This window comes from Bubalus bubalis, chromosome 16 (assembly GCF_019923935.1).
Source record: "Bubalus bubalis isolate 160015118507 breed Murrah chromosome 16, NDDB_SH_1, whole genome shotgun sequence".
In the NCBI taxonomy this organism is placed as follows: domain Eukaryota; kingdom Metazoa; phylum Chordata; class Mammalia; order Artiodactyla; family Bovidae; genus Bubalus; species Bubalus bubalis.
Window position 1 is genome coordinate 33,842,197 of NC_059172.1, and position 23,586 is coordinate 33,865,782.

Consider the following 23,586-nt stretch of genomic DNA (forward strand, 5'->3'; position numbering starts at 1 on the left):
ACTCATGAACTGCTGGCAGCATTCCAAAGGTATTTTCCAGACTTCCTCAAGGTGATTGCAGTCCCAGGATGCTGAGTCCTGATCTTTGTCATTGGATGGTCCTTTTACCAGCCTCTCAGGATGCTCCTCACAGTGGCAAGGTCTTTTCAGCTTCAGATCCACCAAAATCAGCCACAGTTTGGACCAGAGTGCTGGTACATTCTCTGTGGGACTTCTGGCACTCCATTAAAAAACCCCGGAGTTGGGGGGTTGGGACTAGAACAGGTGTTGTTAAATATGGTGAGAGAATAGTTTCCAGTGGTATTAACACCACTGGTGTTGGTGGTTTTGCTAAAGGGAGGGGAAATTTGTCATTTTTAATGCTGTTGCTACTGCTGCTAAGTCGCTTCAGTCGTGTCCGACTCTGTGCGACCCCATAGACGGCAGCCCACCAGGCTCCCCTGTCCCTGGGATTCTCCAGGCAAGAATACTGGAGTGGGTTGCCATTTCCTTCTCCAATGCATGAAGGTGAAAACTGAAAGTGAAGTAGCTCAGTCCATGTCCGACTCTGAGCGACCCCACGGACTGCAGCCTACTGGGCTCCTCCATCCACGGGATTTTCCAGGCAAGAGTACTGGAGTGGGGTGCCATCGCCTTCTCTGCTAACTAACAATAATATGTTTGTAAGTGTGAGGAATGGAAAAATAAAGATTTAGATGTGCTACTGGACATACAGTGGTTTCTTGACTAGACAAATGTAATTCCAGTTAAGACACAGAGGCAAATGAAATATTCAGACGGTTGTTGTAGGTGAAGTGGCAGCATTTGAATGCAAATTGGTGAAAGACATGAATGTACATGTAATTAGATATGTTAAGTATGCCAGTGATAGCTTTGGGACTCTTTGACAGGGCACGTGGACATGGCTGTGGGTCTGTCAAAGCAAGTTGTGTTTCATGCTCTGGGTGATATTGGACTTTATATCCAAGAGCCAACAGCCTAACAATATGTGTGTCAGTAGCTTCATTCATGATTAATTTATTTAAAATCCCTCATTTCAGTTGTTTCTTGATGTATATATCCCCCTTCTGACTGTTGTTCCTGCTTCACTTCACTCTGAATCCACAGGGCAGAGGATATAATACTTCCACATTATTCCACTGGCCAAAGAAAGTCATGAGGCGATCACAGGTGCAAGGGAGTGGGGAACAGACCACACCTCATGAAGGAGGAATTGGCTTGTGTGGACAGTGGAGGGGTTGGGTAGGGAAGGACTATTGGCATGCATTTGTGCAGATAGTCAGCCTTATTGGAAACACTATCCAATTGAAAATGTCTGAAAGCTTGACAATATAGTCTGAAGGCATCGTGTGAGGACTAAGTTACTCTCAAATATTGCTGGGAGTCATGAAAAATAGTATAGGCTGTACAAAGGGAATCTTTCCACACAGGACAAAACTACAAATGCATTTACCCCTGGACCAAGGTGCCCCCACTTGCAGAAATAGACCATAGATGTTTCAACAGAGTTATCCCACTGGAGAAGAGAGAGAAAATACAGAAAAATAGAGAGACCTTTTTTAAAATATATATTTTCAATTGAGGATAATTGCTTTACAATGTTTTGTTGGTTTCTGCCATACAATGTGAATCAGCCATAAGTATACATATATCCCTTCCCTCTTACGCCTCCCTCCTGCCTCCTCCCTGTTCCACTCCTCTAGGTTATCACAGAGCACCACGCTGACCTCCCTGTGTTATACAGCAGCATTCCACTAGCTATCTATTTTACAAATGGTGGTGCATATATGTCAACGCTACTCTCTCAATTTGTCCTACCCTCTCTTTCTCCTGGGCTTTTCTGGTTGCTCAATGGTAAAGAATTGCCTGCAATGCAGGAGACACAGGACACCACTATGCATCTTGTTGTGGTTCTTTCATTACATCTTTAGTTGTGGAGATGCTTTTCTGCTGGTCTTAGGGTCATTTTCATTGATAGCTGTTCTGTAAATGGTTGCAATTTGGGATTGCCCATGGAAGCAGGTGAGCTTAGGGTCTTCCGACTCTGCCACATTGGCTACACCTCTACATATATCAGTGTGTTTTTTACGTATGCTTGCTCAGTGTACTCTTACATTTTTGTACTGTCTTTGCTCTCATGTTGAATACTTTCTTCCAAACAGTTTATAATATAAATAAAATGAAAGAATTAGTAAACATTTGCTATGTTTAATGTTTTGAAAGGATAAAGATTTACTGATACATATGTTCATTATTTATGGTAACATTATGTTAACGGTGAATACATATGAATTTTAAGATATATATGAATTTTATAATTGTCTAAAAAGCAAAAATATGATGAAAGCTACAACATGGGGGCAAATGGCAGGAAAATGTCTGAATGAGAGGAATAAAACAAGTGTAGCCATTCAAAGCATAGAATACCCTAGTAAATAAGAGTTTAACAATTACCCAGGAAAGGTCACTGTTTCCAGGGCATTACATTCTAACCTCCAGCCTAGGAGTAGGGAGGTGAACTAATCTAATTATGAATTCTATGTATAAGAAAGTGAACTAAGACCCCAAAGGCAGTGATATCTAATGAGTTCTTAAAGACATTGCAAGAAACATTTACAAACCCATCCCTGATAAAATTGCTCTATGACAACAAGATACAAAGTTATTTGATTAGTATTTCCACTGTACCCTTCCACATCTTGATACAAAAGCTAACCTAAAGCATGATGAGCATTATTGAGGAAAGCATAAGGGTAGTTTCCATTATTATAGTCATATCTGCTTTGGAAACAGCAAATGAACTACCAGGTCCCGAATCTGCTTGGTCTTAATCCCATAAACCGTGGGATTGAATGTAGGTGCAATGAGAATATAGACATTGGCCAGAAGAATGTAAATATGGAGTGGAATGTGGTATCCAAACCACTGAGTGAGAACTGAGAAGATCCCAGGTCCATAAAAGAGGATGATGACACAGATATGGGAGCCACATGTGTTGGGAACTTTGTGAGGAGCATCTTGGGAAGGGATGTGGAGGACAGCACGAAGAATAGGCATATATGAAACAAAGATTAGCACAACATCTAAGACCAAGGTCGACATTAGGACAAAAAATCAAACCAGATGTTCTGTGTGAAAGTCGCTTAGATGTGTTCGACTCTTTGCGACCCCAAGGACTATACAGTCCATGGAATTCTCCTGGCTAGAATACTGGAGTGGATAGCCATTTCCTTCTCCAGCGTTTCGTTGGATATCGTTGCAGGAAATTTTTGCCAGGACAATGTTTACAAGCAGTGTTTGGGAGGATATTACTTTTATAAAAAGTCAGTCTTTTCAGAAGAAATATTACAGGAAAACTGTACAATAATTTCTTAGGAAGATGGATATATGAACTTTCCCTATCAGTGTATGTGTAAGAACAGTGGTGTATCACAGGGGGTAGCATATGGCAATGTAGTGGTCAAATGCCATCACCAGCAAGATCCCAGACTTGTAAATGAAAGTGGAAGAGAGGAAGAATACCTGACAAATGCAGCAATCCAGGGAGAGGTCTCCAGCATGGAACCAGAGGATCGCCAAGGCCTGAGGGACTCTGCACGCAGAGAGGACAAGGTCTGCTTCGGACAGCATGCAGAGGAAGAGGAACATGGGTTCATGGAGGCTGTGCTCAGTGAAGATAATGAAGAGGAACAGGCTGTTTCCAAGCAAGGCAGAGGCATAGGAAATAACAAAGGGGATGGAAATCCACATGTAGTGGTCTTCAAGGTCAGGGATGCCCAGCAAGCAGAAGACTGTGTGGCTAGCACCAGTGTGGCTTAAGGTCCTCATACTTGGGAAGTTCTTCCAGAATCTCATGCCTATTCATGGAGACAGAGGAATTCAAAAATATATGCAAATGTTTCTTTCGAATTATCATTTGATTTTGGTTCCTACTTCATCCCATTCCATTCTGGTGATGTCAGGAATTTTGGATATATATATATATAAATAAAGATAAGTAAGGTATGACTTGCTATCTGAATGAAGCCTTAATTTCAGGAGCAAGATAGACCCATAAAGCAGTAGAGAAAATTAAATGAGTATGGTAATGATTAACATCTTGTTGTCCAAAATTAAGCCAATATACAAACAGAAAGGAAAGAATAATTTATTCTGTATTTATGTTGGTTTTAAGAATGAGTTATTTATGAACTTACCTTTGAAAATACTTTTGTGACTATGGATAGGGAATCAGGGGAGGAGCAGAACAAAGGCTTTCCCTGAGCAGGTAGCTATGTCTTATTGTTTTGACTACAGAATAAAGAGTAGGATAGTATAATATGAGTTTTGAAATCTCATCAATATTTAATGTGTCCCTTGTCAATTTCTTTCTAGGCAACAGTGATAAAATTCTGGTAACGACCTAAAACACTTGTGCACCATGTATCCAGGCCAGCTGAAGGCTGAGGAGTTCATAATCGAGTCCCGTTATCTATTGTCGGAGAAGGCAATGGCACCCCACTCCAGTACTCTTGCCTGGAAAATCCCATGGATGGAGGAGCTTGGAAGGCTGCAGTCCATGGGGTTGCTGAGGGTCGGACACGACTGAGCGACTTCCCTTTCACTTTTCACTTTCATGCATTGGAGAAGGAAATGGCAACCCACTCCAGTGTTCTTGCCTGGAGAAACCCAGGGATGGGGGAGCCTGGTGGGCTGCTGTCTATGGGGTCGCACAGAGTCGGACACGACTGAAGTGACTTAGCAGTAGCAGTTATCTATTGTACTACATAAGAAAGAGGAGTTGTGAGGTCACATGGAAGGAGGAGCAGTGGGCCCAAATTCTAAGAGCTAATGGAGAAGAAGAAAGAAAGGTTCAATTGTTTCAGTTTCTAGAAGAAACACAGGTGGTTTAGTGGACAGAAGTTTCTTTTCCCCTTGAATCAATATCCAAAATTGCTATTTGTAAAAGAAGTGTTTTTATACTATGAAGGCCAAACTCAAGGGCTTACGCTTTCCATGCCCTCTCTGACTATGACTGAAGTTGACTCCCAGGTCATCTGCATTCTCAAGAGAGGAGCTTGGTGCAAAACTCAGGGAGTTGCAAATTCAGGAATCCGTGAAATAATGAAGTATTTTGATCAACAACTTTCAAGATCTGCATTTTCAACAGGGCATAACTGAAGATCCAGCACAAAGTAAGTCACAATGAGTGTTCTCTGCCCTTCCAGGATTGATACTTCTCACTTCTGAATTTATTTAACAGATTGGGAAAACCCTCTCCTATTTTTATTCCTGTACCTTTTAAGTAGTGACTAAAGTTGTCCTAAAAATGCAATTGTGGAACAGAAACCCAGTAGAGGTGTGTGAAGATGTTCCTGCTGTGGGCAGCTACCAAAGCCAGGTCAGTCTGTGACCAAACAGCCATTTTGAGAATAGATCATTCCCTGAGGAAGCCCATCCTCCTGAAGGAGATGGAAGACACCAAAATAGACATGAAAACGCCATTGGGGGGCAGGGGAGTAATGTGTGTGCCGTATGCTGAGAAGCTTGTAGCAAGAAAAGGTTATAAAAATGAAGCAACATAAATGTTATGTGATTATAAAGAGGAGCCGATGAGGACCAGCTTAGAGATGATGACGGACACTGGATATTTGGGAGTAAAGAGGAATTTTTCTTCTAGGAGCCAGAGGAGAGATGCTGAGGAGCTCAATGTTTGTGGTGTGGTCTATGGGTACCTTGTGAGTACTGATAGCTATTTGTTTACTGAATCAAATCTAAAGCAACTTCTCCAAACCGGCCTCATGCCGGTTCCCCCAGGCTGGATCCAGAGAGCTTCAGTATCATGGAGAATTTACTTGCTTCTCCCTGCTGTGTTCCTGAAAGAGCTGACCCTATTCAGGATACTGTTCACCATCTGCCCACTATGTCAGCCATGTGCTTGCGGAAGTCTTCTCCCCATATGTCATTTATTTCCTCTGATTTCACAAGGGATTTAATCATCAAAATACATATCTCAAGAATAGGAGAAAATTTGATTACCTGACCGTGTTTCTCCTATTGATTTTAAACTTTCTGTGGTCTGGGAATTGTCTTCTTCCTTTGTGCAGTTCTAGACCTCAGCATATCAAGGCAAAGTGTAGCTTCTCAAAGTGTTTAACAAAGCGAACAAATGACAAATATCAGGTAGGTGTGCTGAAGGATCAGTTCGGGGTGGCCGTGAATAACCCTCTTTAATGCCTCAGATACTTACACCGGTGAGGATCTGGGCCAACATAGAACCTCCTCTGGAAGCTCTAGGGATCCTTGGCACAGTGAGAGCTAATGATGGTTCCCACTTCTTACACTCTCCTTTCTCAGACAGCAGTTTCTGTTCTACTGGGACAGCTCATATGTATGAATGTGGTTCAGTGGTGTGCTGGTAACCCAGCTCAAATGCACATATATATACCTAATATGTAGATAAATAAGTAAATGAATAAATAGTCCTGATTTGCAGTGCTTGCCAATTTCTGTGTATGTACTCCCCCAAGGTGTATTTCATGGTACAAGGTGACATCACTGAGTGTGGAGTTGCATGGAATGGCAAAGGGGCAGGTACAAGTGGATCCGGCACACAACTGCTCTTGTCTCTCTAAATCTGTTTCCTTTACTCTAGACAATGGTCCTAATATTTTCAACCACTTTCTTTATGCTGCATAACAAACTAGATAAAAGATCATCATATAGTCCACTTATTTTTAAACATGCTTGCTTATTAGAGACACATTTGGTGTTTTGTAGAAGAGCAGCAGTACCTGGACACTGGTATTTTTCAAAATATTTCAAGATAATCCTGATATGCATCTGGACTTTAAAAAGTGATTACAAGCTTTTCTATTAAATGGTAGTTTTAGTGAAATAGAATTGTATTATTTTCTGTTGACCAATCATGATACAATGATATTAAGTGAATAATGGTTGCATAATCACAATAGTAAAGATGTTTATCAGTTTTCACAATCAATAGCCAGACCAAAACAAAAAATAGAAGATAATTACAATTGCAAGCCATAATGGAAACATGATTAATCTGACAATATAAAATAATTACATACAGTTTGGGGAGTGAAATGGAGTGATGTGGTATGTGGAAGTACGTACATGCACATGTTTTCATCTGCCCAGGCAATTCGTCTTTTGGTTGGTGCATTTAATCCATTTACAATTATGGTGATTATCAATATGTATAATCCTACTACCATTTTCTTAACTGCTTTGGGTTTATTTTGTGTAGGTCTTTTCCTTCTCTTGTGTTTCCTGCCTAGAGAAGTTCCTTTAGTATTTGTTGTAAAGCTGCTTGGGTGGTGCTGAATTTTCTTAACTTTTGCTTGTCTGGAAAGATTTTAATTTCTCCACCAAACCTGTACGCGAGTCTTGCCGGGTAGAGTATTCTTGGTTGTAGTTCTTTCCTTTCTTCACTTTAAATATATGGTGGCATTTTCTTCTGGCTTGTAGAGTTTCTGTTGGAAATCATATTTACTTTTCGTGCTATAATAAATGAAATGGTTTAAAATTTTGCTTTAAACTATTTGCTGCTAGTATTTAAAAATATAGTTTATTTTTTAAACTTTTATCCTAAAACATTGCTAAATCTGTTTCAGTGTTGTATGGATTGTTAGCATTTTCTATATACTCAATCATTTCATCTGCTAATAATCTATTAACAAATAGTGGCTTTTTAATAGTGAGTGCCAAAGAAGTAATGCTTTTGAACTGTGGTGTTGGAAAAGACTCTTGATAGTCCCTTGGACTGCAGGGAGATCCAACCAGTCCATCTTAAAAGAAATCAATCCTTAATATTCATTGGAAAGACTGATGCTGAAGCTGAAACTCCAATCCTTTGGCCACCTGACACGAAGAACTGACTCATTTGAAAAGACCCTGATGCTGGGAAAGATTTGAGGCAGGAGGAGAAGGGGATGACAGAGGATGAGATGGTTGGATGGCATCACTGACTCAATGGACATGAGTTCGAGTAAACTCTGGGAGTTGGTGATGGACAGGGAGGACTGGCAGGCTACAGTCATTGGGGTCGAAAAGAGTTGGACATGACTGAGTGACTGAACTGAAATAGTGGTTTAATTGTCCCTTTCCAACCCAAATATCTTTTGTTTATTTCATTTTTAATAGTGCATTTTCCATTCACTCAGTGAACGACACCTTAATTGCTTCCAGGTTTTGGCAGGTATAACTAAAGCTGCTATAAATGACCATGCAGCAGTTTTCGTGTGGATATACATCTTTAGTTCATGTGGGTAAATACCAAGATGTGCAACTGCTGGACTGTATGGTAAGAGGATGTTTAATTTTGTAAGAATCTGCTTGTCTTCCTAAGTGGCTGTACCATTTTGAATTCCCACCAGCAATGAATGAGAATTCCTATTACTATACATCCATGCTGGCATTTGCTGCTGTCAATGTTTTGGATTTTTTCCATCTCATTAGGTGTGCAATGGCATCTCATTGTTGTTTTAATTTGCAGTTCTGCAGTGATTATGATATCATTTTATCCCAAAAGAAAGTGAAAGTGAAGTTGTTCAGTCGTGTCCGACTCTTTGCGATCCCACGGACTGTTGCCTACAACGCTTCTCCATCCATGGGATTTTCCAGGCAAGAATGCTGGGGTGGGTTACCATTTCCTTCTCTGGAGGATCTTCCCAACCCAGGGATCAAACCTGGGTCTCCCGCATTGTAGGCAGATGCTTTACCATCTGAGCCACCCAAATCCAACGTCATCTGGATTTTCTCTTCTGTTGTCCTTTAGGAGTTTTAGAATTTTGCATTTTCTATATAATTTTTATATAGAAAATCCTAATGGCTCCACTAAAAAACTATTAGAACTTACCAATGAATTTAGTAAAGTTGAAGGATACAAAGTCAACTTATAAAAGACAGTTGCATTTTTATACACTAAGAATGAACTATTTGAAAAAGAAATAAAACAATCATGCTTGCAATAGAAAAACAGTAAAATACTTAGGAATAGATTTCTCCAAGGATGTGAATATCTCTACACTGAAAACTCCCAAACTGTGGTAAAATAAATTGAAGGAGACAAACAAATGGAAAGCTATCCTTGTTTATGGACCAGAAGAACTGATATAGTTAAAATGTCCATACTACATAATGCCATCCACAGTTTCTTTTCAATGCATTGAAATATTCCAGTCACATTTTCCATGGAAACAGAAAAAAGCCCTAGAATTTGTATAAAACAAATAAAAAACAAAAGACACAACATCGTGAAACAGTTATTAACCAATTTAAAAAATAAGTTTAAAGAAAGAGAATATCAGGATAAAAAGGATGCTGACTACCCATAGCAATCCTGAGGGGGAAAAAAAGACAAATAATTGTGGCAAGTCAATTCAATGGAGAAACAATAGCCCTTTTTCATGAACTGTGCTGGGAAAACTAGATAGCCACAGACAGAAGAAGAGAAACCCCTACTTTTCACTATATATAAAAATTTGGTCAAAATGGGTCAAAAACGTAAATACAAGTGTTTAATCTATAAAAATCTTATAAGAAAGCAGTTATAAATCTGTTATCAAGTCCTAGCTCACTCTGCTTGCAGCATGACAAGCCAGTAAATCTAAGAAATTTGTTGAGGCAAGGAATAACAACTTTATTCAGAAAGCCAGAAGACTGAGAAGATGGCAGACTAATATCTCAAAATAATAATTTTATTTGGGGTCTGGATGCCAGGTTCTTTTATAAAACAGCAGGAGCGGAGCAGAGAAAGTAAAGAAAAAAGGCCATTTTCCTTGCAACTGTCTCCTGGAATGGTCAGCCTCCAGGAAGGGATGGTGTTCAGGCAGAGGGGCAGGGTTCCTTGAGGCAGGCCATTATGTGTAGACAGTATCCTTTTAGTAAACAAAAGCAATGGGAAGCAAAGTAAAAAAATTAGGTATGATACCAAAGCACAAACAACACAACATAAAATTAGATAAATTCGACTTTATTAAAAGTGAAAACTTTTCTACTTAAAAGCACATTATCAAGAAAGTGAAGAGACAGTCCCTTGAATAGGAGAAAATATTTTCAAATTACCTATCTGCTAAAGGTCTAGTATCTAGAATATATTAATAACCATTATGATTCAACAACTAAAACAAATAGCTCAGTTAAAAACTCTATGATTCCATTTGTGAGGCATTTTGGAAAAGGCAAAATATAAGCATAGAAAACAGATAAAAGGCTCCCAGGGTTAGTGGGAATAGTTGACTAGGAAGGGGAACCTGGGTGTGTTTTGGTAGGATGATGGAACTGAATATCTTAACTGCTAAGTCACTTCAGTTGTGTGCGACTCTGTGATCCTGTGGGCCACAGGCCACCAGGCTCCTCTGTCCATGGGATTCTCCAGGCAAGAATACTGTAGTAGGCTGCTGTGCCCTCCTCCAGGAGATCTTCCCGACCCAGGAATCAAACCTGGTGTCTTACATCTCCTGCATTGGCAGGCAGGTTCTTGACCACTAGCACCACCTGGGAAGCCCATCACACAGCTGAGGTGCATATCAAAGGAATGATTTCAGTGAGCCCAGACTTTTGCATCTTCCCTTACATAGAAAAGAACTATGGGGAGGGAGGAGGGAGGAGGGTTCGGGATGGGGAACACATGTATACCTGTGGCGGATTCATTTTGATATTTGGCAAAACTAATAGAATTATGTAAAGTTTAAAAAAAAAAAAAAGAACTAAATTCCTTACCTCGAGGTACTTGTTTTGTTTTGTTGTTTAATCAACAGTAATCTTTGAGGTTCCTGACTACCTATCCTTAGTTGCAAAACTTCTATATACCCTGGTTCCTCCACTCGCTTCCTTGGAGGAGTTTCTCAGAACTATCTGGGAACCTGCCTCCTGGGTTGCAGTCCTCATTTTGCCTCAAATAATGCTTAACTCCAAACGTTGTACAAATATTTTTCAACATTTAAAGCCAATAAAAATGTAATTTAGTTGAAAATGGTATCTTACCTTTGCATATTGCTATTGGATTTTATTCAGTTTTTGGAAACGATGGATTATCTTACAATTTATAAAATGTATATTTAAAATTTTTTTGTGCATAAAAAACAGATTCAACCTGACTGCAATCCAGTTGCTCATATATGCAATAAAAATGTTCAGAATCTATTTTTTACAGTGTACATTAAGGACACAAAATATAGCAGATGTTTATTAATGCTTAATTTCATAACAATTTTATTTATACTGTCAGTTACACAGATGTAAATATTCAAAAAGAATCCACTAGTTTACTAGAACACAGTATGCCATGTAGCAGTATATTATACAAAGATTCATATAAACCTTAACATTAAACATTCAAAACATTCAAAAATTTTTTGGGCTCCAAATGGTGACTGCAGCCATGAAATTAAAAGATGCTTTCTCTTTGGAAGAAAAGTTATGACCAACCTAGACAGCATATTAAAAAGCAGAGACATTATTTGGCCAACAAAGGTCTGTCTCGTCAAAGCTATGGTTTTTCCACTAGTCGTGTATGGATGTGAGAATTGGACTATAAAGAAAGCTGAGCACCAAAGAAGTGGTGCTTTTGAACTATGATGTTGGAGAAGACTCTTGTGAGTCCCTTGGACTGCAAGGAGATCCAACCAGTCCATCCTAAAGGAAATCAATCCTGAATATTCATTGGAAGGACTAATGCTGAAGCTGAAACTCCAATACTTTGGCCACCTGATGTGAAGATCTGACTCCTTGGAAAAGATCCTGATGCTGGGAAAGATAGAAGGCAGGGTGAGACAGGGACAAAGGAGGATGAGATGGTTGGATGGCATCACGGATTTAATGGACATGAGTTTGAGCAAGCTCTGGGAGTTAGTGATGGACAGGGAGGCCTGGTGTGCTGCAGTCCATGGGGTTGCAGAGTCGGATATGACTGAGCGAACGAACTGAACTAACATTTATATAATGTCCTTGATGTCAAAGGAACACACTTGTTATATGACATTGAATAAAAAAGTAAGGCATAGAGTATTCACAAAAATCATATGTGAAAATATGCTTAAATGACAAAATATTTTGTAGTTATTAACTATTTTGTTTAGTGAGTATAATTAGTGATCACAGAGTGCCTGATGAACTATGGATGGAGGTTCGTGATATTGTATAGGAGATGGGGGTCAGGACTATCCCCAAGAAAAGAAATGCAAAAAAGCAAAATGGCTGTCTGAGGAGGCCTTACAAATAGCTGTGAAAAGAAGGGAAGCAAAAAGCAAAGAAGAAAAGAAAAGATATACCCATTTAAATGCAGAGTTCCAAAGAGTAGCAAGGAGAGATAAGAAAGCCTTTTTCAGTGATCATTGCAAAGAAATAGAGGGAAAAAATAGAATGGGGAAGACTAGAGATCTCTTCAAGAAAATTAGAGATACCAAGGGAATATTTCATGCAAAGATGGGCTCAATAAAGGACAGAAATTGTAGGGACCTAACAAAAGCAGAAGACATTAAGAAGAGGTGGCAAGAATACACAGAAGAACTGTACAAAAAAGATCTTCATGATCAAGATAATCACAATGGTGTGATCACTCATCTAGAGCCAGACATCCTGGAATGTGAAGTCAAGTGGGCCTTAGGAAGCATCACTATGAACAGAGCTAGTGGAGGTGATGGACTTCCAGTTGAGCTATTTCAAATCCTGGAAGATGATGCTGTGAAAGTGCTGCACTCAATATGCCAGCAAATTTGGAAAACTCAGCAGTGGCCACAGGACTGGAAAAGGTCAGTTTTCATTCCAATCCCAAAGAAAGGCAATGCCAAAGAATGCTCAAACTACCGCACACTTGCACTCATCTCATACACTAGGAAAGTAATGCTCAAAATTCTCCAAGCCAGGCTTCAGCAATATGTGAACTGTGAATTTCCAAATGTTCAAGCTGGTTTTAGAAAACACAGAGAAACCAGAGATCAAGTTGCCAACATCTGCTGGATCATGGAAAAAGCAAGAGAGTTCCAGAAAAACATCTATTTCTGCTTTATTGACTATGCCAAAGCCATTGACTGTGGGGATCACAATAAACTGTGTGAAATTCTGAAAGAGATGGAAATATCAGACCACCTGACCTGCCTCTTGAGAAACCTGTATGCAGGTCAGGGAGCAACAGTTAGAACTGGACATGGAACAACAGACTAGTTCCAAATAGGAAAAGGAGTACGTCAAGGCTGTATGTGGTCATCCTGCTTATTTAACTTCTATGCAGAATACATCATGAGAAACGCTGGGCTGGAAGAAGCACAAGCTGGAATCAAGATTGCCGGGAGAAATATCAATAACCTCAGATATGCAGATGACACCACCTTTACGGCAGAAAGTGAAGAAGAACTAAAGAGCCTTTTGATGAAAGTGAAAAAGGAGAGTGAAAAAGTTGGCTTAAAGCTCAACATTCAGCAAACGAAGATCATGGCATCTGGTCCCATCACTTCATGGCAAATAGACGGGGAAACAGTGGAAGGAGTGGCTGACTTTATTTTGGGGGGCTCCAAAATCACTGCAGATGGTGATTGCAGACATGAAATTAAAAGACACTTACTCCTTGGAAGGAAAGTTATGACCAACCTAGACAGCATATTAAAAAGCAGAGACATTACTTTGCCAACAAAGGTCCGTCTAGTCAAGGCTATGGTTTTTCTAGTGGTCATTTATGGATGTGAGAGTTGGATTATAAAGGTGAGCGCCTAAGAATTAATACTTTTGAACTATGGTGTTGGAAAAGATTGTTGAAAGTCCCTTGGACTGAAAGGAGATCCAACCAGTCCATCCTAAAGGAGATCAGTCCTGGGTGTTCTTTGGAGGGACTGATGTTGAAGTTGATACTCCTATACTTTGGCCACCTGATGCAAAGAGCTGACTCATTTGAAAAGACCCTGTTGCTGGGAAAGATTGAGGGCAGGAGGAGAAGGGGATAACAGAAGATGAGATGGTTGGATGACATCACCGACTTGATGGACATGGGTTTGGGTGGACTCCAGGAGTTGGTGATGGAGAGGGAGGCCTGGCGTGCTGCGGTTCATGGGGTCGCAAAGAGTCAGACACAACTGGGCAACTGAACTGAACTGAACTGAAAGTGGTTCTTTGTTATTTTGTCTTTTAAAATTAGCAGACATTTTAAAAACACTGACCATAATTGTTCAAATGCTAAATTAAGTAGAAACCAAATATTAAAATAATGTTAGTTTTGTTTGATTTTTAAACACTTCTGAGGCACACCAGGAAAACAATGGGAAAAGAAAAATCAAAGGAAAAGAGTCATAATTCAACCAGTTAAGGAAGCATGTGTAAACTAAAAATAATGGATAGGAAAAATGAGGAAATGTTTTAATAAGCATTACTTTCTCAGACAACTGAAAATTTGAAATATACTGCATGTTAATAATAGTCAAATGGCTAGGTGAATTATGGTTCTTCCATCAACTGGTTTATTTTATAACCAGCTAAAATTATGTTAAAACTATGTTGTAAATATTTATAAATATATGTATGTAAAATGTATGTAAAGTATAAATAGATTTCACATAGATCATGTTTGTAGTCTATATGAAATATAGTTTTGGATATGCAAGTTCAGTTCAGTCACTCAGTCGTGTCTGATGCTTTGTGATCCCATAGACTGCAGCACGCCAGGCTTCCCCGTCCATCATATCTTTTTGCTTTTTCATACTGTTCATGGGTTTATCAAGGCAATAATACTGAAGTTGTTTGCCATTCCCTTCTCCAGTGTTTCATCAGAACTCTCCACCATGACCTGTCCAACTTGGGTGGCCATACACGGCATGGCTCGTAGTTTCATTGAGTTAGACATGTAAAAATAAGTGTAAAAATCAAAGGAAAAAAGGTGAACCACAGTGGCAAATGCAATATGTGCAACTTCTTTATGCATTTCATTATCTATGATCATTTATCTATTTCAGATGATATAATGGACACTTAGGAAGTAATATTTAGAGAATGCTGAGCCTGCTCTTGATTGGGAAATGAACAGTAAATAAAAAGTTACATATGAGAAATGCTTTTTGAAAAGAGTATGGCTTTTTAAAATGCTTTTTGACAAGACTACTGGCTAAATTATAGTACATCTTTGTATAAAAACAATGGAAAGATGATAAAAATGCCTGCAGACGTGTACAGTTGGTTGGTTTTTTTTTTTTTTACAGTTGGTTTTTAAAGAATTTTTTTGAGAGTTATATTTATTTGGCAGGAATTTTTAGGACTTCAAGCCTGAGGAAGCAGTGTGTCAAATAACCCTGAGAGAACTGCTCTGAGGAGGCAAGGTAGGAGGAAGCCAGGTTATATAGAAGTTTTGCAACCAAGGGCAGGTGGTCTGAATGACAAAAGATAATTGTTAATTTAAAAAACCCAGATATACCAAGTTAAGGAATTTAGTGCTTGTCTATGTATGGGAAGATGCAAGAGTCTGGGCTCACTGAAATCATTCCTTTGATATGCAGCTCAGTTATCTGCAGACACTATCCTGTGTTTTCATATCCTGAGTTTTCTCAGGGCTCATCGGCTCACCATCCTTGGCGGCTGCAATTGCTAATGACTAGAGGTGTACAGTTTCAGCATGGGCATATGGCTACATTACTTTGCTAAGTGAGAAAGGTACATTCTGGAATAGTAGGTGGAATATAGTCCAAATTAAAAAAAATTATTTACCTGCACACAAATACACCATAGAAAACATATAGCAATCTTTTGTAAGACATTAGCAGTTAATATCTCCATCTGATAAGAAATAAGTAATTTTATACAGCTTTTATTTCTAATATATTGTCTGATGTGGGATGAGGGAGAATTTTCAAGAATGAGAGCTGTTTGGCTGTGTGAAATATTTCTCATGTGTCATGTAGAATGAATATTGACCATTGAATTTGGCAGGGTAGAGGTCACTGTAACATGCGTGCAACATGAAGGGAAAATGATTGGTATGAGATTAAAAAATAGAAAAGTATCGAAACCGGAATATATAGAGAGCTCTTTCAGGTGTTTTTCTGTGATGGAAACAGAGAAAGAAGGAGAAGGAACAGAGGAGGAGGAAAAGGAGACAAGAAAGAGGAGGAGGAGCAAGAGGAGGAAAAGAAGGGATACAGAGGAAAAGCAATGGGGAAATATATGGATGCCAGAGGTTTTTGCATGCTTGTTTCCCTCCATCCCTCCCTCTGAAACTTTCCTTTCCTTCCTCCCTTCCTTCTCTGTCCTTTGTCCCTCCCTCCTCCCAGCCTGGCTTCCTCCCTCCCTTCCTTCTGATAGAACAAGGAACAGAATGAATGTCGGTAGAGGTGAGCCTGTGAAAATTAAAACTTTGTGAGAGCAGACAAAGGGAAGAATATATACAGCCATGCCCCAGAATAGATAGGAGGAATAAGAACTGCATAATTATGTCAAGGCATGCAACAAACCAGGAAAGTATAATCTAGTGATTATCCATGAAGTGAAGTGAAGTCGCTCAGTCGTGTCCAACTCTTTGCGACCCCATGGACTGTAGCCTACCAGGCTCCTCCGCCCATGGGATTTTCCAGGCAAGAGTACTGGAGTGAGTTGATATTTCCTTCTCCAGGGGGTCTTTCTGACCCAGGGATTGAACCCGGGTCTTCCGCATTGTAGGCAGACTTTTTACTGTCTGAGCCACTAGGGAAGCCCTAGCGATTATCCATAATTTGTCTTTTTCCAAATACCTATCTAGAGTAAGAATGAATTAAGAAGGTGAGCTGGTTTATTTTTCAGACTCTGAGTGAAAAATGTTGAGAATACAGTAGTTTTGCTTCCATTTCCAAAGTCATATCTTTTTTTGACACAAAACCTGAGATACCTGGTCCCGGATCTGTTTAGTTTTGATCCCATAAATGATGGGATTCAGCATAGTAGGAGCCAGAATGCAAACATTGGCCAGTAAGACATGGACATGGGGTAAGATATGACGTGCAAATCGAGGAGTGAAAGCTGAGAAGATCCCAGGTCCATAAAAGAGTATGATGACACAGACATGGGAGCCACATGTATTGAGAGTTTTGTGGCGAGCATCTCGAGAAGGGATGCGGAAAACAGCATGGAGAATAAGCATATATGATACAAATATTAGCACAACATCTAAGGTCACTGTTGACAATAGGACAAAAAATCCATACCAGAAGTTTACTCGTACGTCATCACAGGAAAATTTGGCCACGGCGATGTGCTCACAAACAGTGGTTGGAAAAATGTTACTTTTACAAAAAGTTAGCCTTTTCAGAAGAAATATTATTGGGAACATTGTACCATAACTTCTCAAGTTATGGTCACACCGATTTTCCCTATCAGTGTATGTGTAAGAATAGTGGTGTATCTCAGCGGGTAGCATATGGCAATGTAGCAGCCAAATGCCATCACCAGCAAGATGCCTGACTCTGAGATGAAGGTGGAATGGATGAAGAAGAGTTGAGTGATGCAGCGATCCAGGGAGATCTCCCTCGCATTGAACCAGAAGATGGCCAAAGCCTGAGGGACTGTGCATGTGGAGAGGACAAGGTCTGCTCCGGACAGCATGCAGAGGAAGAGGTACATGGGTTCGTGGAGGCTGCGCTTGGTGAGGATAATGAAGATGAGCAGGCTGTTCCCAAGCAGGGCGATGACATAGGAAATGAAGAAGGGGATGGAGATCCACACATGCTGGTCCTCAAGGCCAGGGATGCCCACAAAGTAGAAGACTGTGTGGCTAACACCAGTAGGGTTAAAGACAGTCATACCTGGAGCAGATGACTAGGACCTCACCCCCTGTTAGCAGACATAATCAAAATTTCAGACTGTGCTCAGAGCTCATGGCATCTATCTGATTCTTTTCAACAGTGACTGAGCCAGGAACAATATAGGATGGGAAGATGAACAAGATATTATCTGTAAAATGAAGTAATAATCTCACAGAGAAAATGAATGTTTATATAGTTAAAGAAAATTATATGGTAAAGAAAGATAATAGTAGTACCAAGAAAAAATACTATGGGAACCAGATGGAATGAATAATTCAGTCTATTTGGCTATGGGATGTCATTGGATGGAGGTCAGTTAGGTGGGGAATGACATGAAGTCTTTTGGGAGTTTAAGGATAAGCTTCTGTCATAGAAATATTTAATGCATTTACATATTTTTAAAAGCATTAAGTATTTTAAACAGTTTGCAACCCTGTTTGGTTGTGTGATCAATCACATCTACATGCAATGGTAAAAAGATAGAAGCAAAAGTATTTTGGCTGTGATTACAAGTTAAGGAGCTTGGATGCTATCCTGGGAGGAGTTAATTATTATGAGTTTTTAAATTGGAGAACATTAGATATCACTCTGCTTACTTAACACCAAAGGTCTTAATATTTTCAAATGTCTGCTTTGGTTCCCCTAAACAGTTTACTCTTGATGCTGTAATTTTCTTCCCTTCCCTAAAGTTTATACAATATCAGTAAATAACTTACTTACGTGCTTCAAACCCAGTCTTCATAGAATAGAATGTGATGAATCAAGGAGGACTCTGAGAGCTGGGCATCAGGGAGCAGAGATTTTTATGCATTTGCCTGAAGACTCTGGGGAAGGCTGTTGCCCCAAGGGACCCAGATTTAGAGCTGTATTTCTAACAACACCCTTTCCATTGTATCCACATGAGTAAAGTTATTATGGTTCTCTGTATCTGTCAAAACCAACCCCTTCTCCACAACTTTTCATCCTTGAATTGGGTGTGTACATACATTATTTTCAATAAATGAGATATTATGTCATTATGAAATGGAGCAGGATCATATGGTCCTTGTCCCTTCCCATGTCCTCTGCCTGCCTTTTGCCTGAGGGAAACCTTAATCAAAGAATACATTTAATCAGAGAAATGCTAAAACAAAGGAAAACTGTCTAAGGAGACTAATAATAATGCAGTCATCAAGCATAGTCAAGGACCTTCAGTTCTTTCTCAAGGGCTGTAGACAATCTGAGCCATATCCTGTGAGCTGTCTTAGAGATACTAAAACCCGAGGTGGAGAAATTACCTACATGATGAGCAGACTGTACCTAGGACATGAGCTTCCACAATTCTGAGAATTGACCTCAAAGGAATTGAAACTAATGGACCCCAGAACTGAAGATTAACTGTACCTAAAGCATTCAAGAAGATGCTGGTCAGACCATTGTGACTATGCTGTTTTTGCATGTAGCGCCACACCCCCACACCACCATGCCCTGCGCCTGCCTGTCTATGAATTCTCTCACCCCCTGCTTGTCAGTAGGGGGAATTGGCCTTTGGACAGATATCTGCCACCCCTCTCCCCCAGTTGCAGGCATCTGAAATAAAGCAACTTTCCTTTCCATAACCTGGCCTGTTTACTGGCTTTTGAGCAGCGAGCAGCCAGACACCACACGCCATACACTCCTTTTGGTAACAATTACTTTAACTATTCCTGTTTCTATTTTAATGAGAATTAGTAAATATTAATCCTATCTTAATCAGCACAAAAAGACTATCAAATATTCAGATTATTTTAAGATCACTTATTCCTTAGAGTTTTTCTTTGTAATTTTGACAAAATTAATATGAAATCTGTACCTTACTTTCATATCATTTTCTATTCTAGAAACTGAAATAATGAATTTTAATTGCTAATGTGAGATAATTTAATGGCCTTATTAAAATTTTCATGTCTTTTATGTACTTAAGTGTTAGGCTATAATGAAGAAATAATCTTGACCCTCCTCTTTTTTGGCTGCCTTCAAATCTATAATGAGGACTCAGTTACCACATTTCCCTGTATCTTTTTTTCTGGTAATATATCTCAACCTTGAACATATTCTCTGTTTTATTAAATTATCCCAAGTAAGTAGTTATGTTTATATTTGTAAAGAAGAGACTACTCTGTATGTGCATGTATAGGATTATAAATTCATAGATTTTAATTTAACATGGTGGATTGAGCTTATACAGGAAGACTCCACACCTACTTAACTTACAGAAATATTTGATAGACTATAAGTATTTTATTAAGTGTTTTTTAGATATTATTAAAACACATAAAGCTACATTAATTAATTATTTTTGTTGTTCAGTTGCTCAATCTTGTGTGATTCTGCGACCTCATGGACTGCAGCACGCCAGGCTTTCCTGTCCTTCACTATCTCCCAGAATTTGCTCAAACTCATGTCCATTGAGTTGATGTGCCATCCAATCATCTTGTCCTCTACTGCCCCCTTCTCCCGCCCTCAATCTTTCCCAGAATCAGGGTCTTTTCCAATGTGTTGGATCTTTGCATCAGGTGGCCAAAGTATTGGAGCTTCAGCTTCAGCACCAGTCCTTCCAGTGAATATTCACAGTTGATTTCCTTCAGGATTGACTGCTTTGACCTCCTTGCTGTCCAAGGGACTCTCTAGAGTCTTCTCCAGCACCACAGTTCAAAAGCATCAGTCCTTCGGTGATCAGCCTTATTTATGGTCAAAATTATTAAAACACATAAAAGCTACATTAATAAATTATAAATTCCAGTAAAACTTTCATTTAGATTCAGCCACTATTAGTATTTGGCCACATTTCCCTACCTCCTTGCCTCCTTCCCATACCCCCGCCCCCTCCACTCCTGGCCCTGTCTCTCTCTCATTCTTAGTCTGATTTTTCTGTTGTGCCATTTAGCAAAACATGCAGTGTCATGACCCTATATTTAGCTGTAACTTCTTAAGGATAATCTCTTACATATATAGCAGTGCAATGACCAAGTCACAATATTTCACATTGATACAACACTATAATCCAAAATATAGAACATAGTCAAAAGTCACCAATTGTCCACAAATTCTTCTTCAGAGTGATTATTTTTTTATCAGATTTACATATCATATCAAATTGTCACATACTTACTTTCCTTCCCGAAGAAGGAGAGTCCAGTCAAGTGACATCCCAGGGACTGTCAATGTCCAGCCAAGTTTCAGAAACCTCTGCCATGGGTAAGTCTTTGGTGGACATCACACCATCCAAAGGGCTTTTTGTATGTCACAGATCTCTGGGCTCCACTTCCAGATTTTCTCATTTTGTGGTGTGGAGTCTAAAGTTGCCTTTTTCATATATTCCAGGTTGATGTTAATGCTCTGGGTCCCAATTCACACTTTGACAAGGCTGAGTGTGTTTACTGAGATTGCAGTGTGACAATCACTATCCTGATGGAGACACAAGGATATAAAATCTTGGGCTTTCTAAGTGGATGTTTTTCCTGCACCATTTTGAAGGGATGGGACTGTCTCTCCTTACTGTTTCGTGTCCCATTTATAATTTTAAAGTCTATATTCTTTGCTAGGTCAACGGTACAAAGTAACAAAAGAAATGGAACAAAAAATTGCTATATTTCAGCATAGAGTGGTCAGACAGAGCTCTCCCCGAAGACATGGGAAAGCCAGTGGAGGCTACTCTAGTTCTTGGAGAATCATCATGAATTCAAGAAAATCAAATGGAGGATGTGTAATGTTGTAACTCCTGCAAACACTATCAGGAGGGTTGTTTTATAGGAATCACTTTTTACACTGGTGAATCATTTTATTACTTACGGGTAAAACTATCTGTATCCTCTTATGATCGACAGTTACAATTCTAAAGTATCAATTATAGGAAAGAAAGAAAAACAACGCTTGCAATTTTATATATAATTGAATTAAGTGTAAGCTTGGACATTTCAAACATGTTTTTCACGTGCATGTTCTCAGGTCATTGGAGGGGGCTGGTGACAAGCTTGGGAGTAGTCTAGGTATTTTGCCTAATATCAATAGTAGCCCTACCCACAATTGAACCAAAGGGCTAAGTGGAGATTTCAAAACACACCCATGGGGTAGCCACACCCTTTTGGAAAATTAGATTTTTAGGTGATAATCACCAGATTGTTCTGATGCCTGAACTGATCCTTTGGTCAGAGCCCACTATTCAAATCCAATTACTCAAGAGTTAACCCAATTATCAATCAAAAGTTCCCCTCCCACCTGGGGTAGGTGACAATCTGTTCTTTGACACTAGATTAGTTTGAAGAACTTGACCTAGGCTGACTTCTCCCTGGCTTCTGCCCTTAAGAGACTCTAAGCCCACCCATCAGCCTGGAGTTCCAAGCGGCCAACATAATGTCATCCTCCACACTCAGGGTGGCTGTGGTCTGTATGAGCAACATGAGCAGGAGCATGGAAGCCCACAGCATCCTCAAGAAGAAAGGATTCAACGTCAGGTCTTTTGGAGTGGGATCCCGTGTGACACTGCCAGGATTGGCACCCAACCTCCCTGTGGTATATGATTTCTCCACCACATATGAGCAGATGCGCAAGGACCTTCTCTGCAAAAACAGAATGCACTACAGGAGCAATGGGGTGTTACAGATTTTGGGGAGAAATGAGAGAATCAAACCTGGCCCTGAAAGATTTCAAGAGTGCAGAGATCCCTTCGATGCCGTCTTCACCTGTACTGAGAGAGTGTATAAAGTGGTGGTGAAAGATCTGTGTGCTAGAGAACAGAAGACCTGGCAGCCTGTGCATGTGATCAACGTGGAAATAGAGGACACCATGGAGGCAGCCACACTTGGAGCTCTGATCATCTGTGAGCTCTGCCAGGGTCTCCAGCAGGAGGACGATATGCAAAGCAGTCTGCCTAAGCTGCTCCAGGCATCGAAAAAGAAAACAGGCAAGAGTTTTCTGCACACTATTTGCTTCTACTGAAGATCTTGGCTGGATTCAGTTCCTTTGTTGGTAAGAACTTGTGCCTGGACTTTTGGGCTAGCTGGTATTTTCTGTGAGAAGAGTCTTCAAAGCCCTTTTAACTCAAAACCATCTGCATGATTTTTTTCAGATATACCCCACCCAGGGCAGGAAGTGGAAGAGAACATCATTGCATGGCACAAGAAACATGGACTACCAGCAGACACCTGAATGCTTTCAGTTGGATAGATGATGGTGTGGGTACTTAATCTGGAAGCTCACATGGCTCTGCAAGGAATTTAACATGAGGACTCCCTTTTCCCGATGGACAAGCCAAGGCTGATCACAGAGTGCCAGACAAGTGATGTATTGGATATTCCAGCAATACAAAACAAACAAAAAACATTTTCTACTCCATTTATTTATAGTGATAAAATTTTCCTTTTGCTCTTTTGGAGTGGTATACAAATGTGAGTTCTATTTTTTTAGTGAGTTAGGATTGTATTGAATGTTTGAACTTAGACATATGTTTTTTTTAGGTTGTATGTTCTTTCACTAATGCTGATTTCCTTAGAAACTCAGGATAGATAACTGGTGGCTTTTATTACTAAAACCCTGGCATGATCTGTTCAATTAAATAGTTCATTAAGTGAAATAAAATGAAATAAAACCTCTAATTTAAAGAAAAATGTGTCTTCTCATTTGTGATAGGGGATGGATCTTACCAACTGAGCCCTTTGGTTTCTTATTGTTCAAGCTATATAAATTCCACAATATATATTTCACCACATATAATACATATATTCCATGAGATATAATGGTCATCTGAGTTAAATTCACCAATTCAGGTCCATTTTAGTTCTTTGATTCCTAAAATGTCGATGTTCATTCTTGC

The 23,586-nt window shown here is 39.6% G+C and overlaps 1 protein-coding gene and 2 pseudogenes across 1 annotated transcript; 1 reads left to right on the forward strand and 2 right to left on the reverse strand.

Annotated features, from left to right (window-relative positions):
• Positions 1-2,772: 2,772 nt before the first annotated feature.
• On the reverse strand, positions 2,773-3,830 carry LOC112577648 (annotated as a pseudogene).
• Positions 3,831-16,810: 12,980 nt separating this feature from the next.
• Positions 16,811-17,754, reverse strand: LOC112579326 (annotated as a pseudogene).
• A 4,220-nt stretch (positions 17,755-21,974) lies between these two features.
• LOC112579440 (RNA polymerase II subunit A C-terminal domain phosphatase SSU72-like) lies at positions 21,975-23,371 on the forward strand. The gene is made up of 2 exons (XM_044928963.2): positions 21,975-22,742; positions 22,843-23,371. Exon 1 carries the CDS (start codon positions 22,128-22,130, stop codon positions 22,710-22,712), a length of 585 nt encoding a protein of 194 aa, XP_044784898.1. The 5' UTR covers positions 21,975-22,127; the 3' UTR covers positions 22,713-22,742; positions 22,843-23,371.
• Positions 23,372-23,586: the final 215 nt, after the last annotated feature.

What these genes read in the sequence shown, in the direction of transcription:
- LOC112579440 (XM_044928963.2), top strand. Translation starts at nt 22,128, where the DNA reads ATGTCATCCTCCACACTCAGGGTGGCTGTGGTCTGTATGAGCAACATG.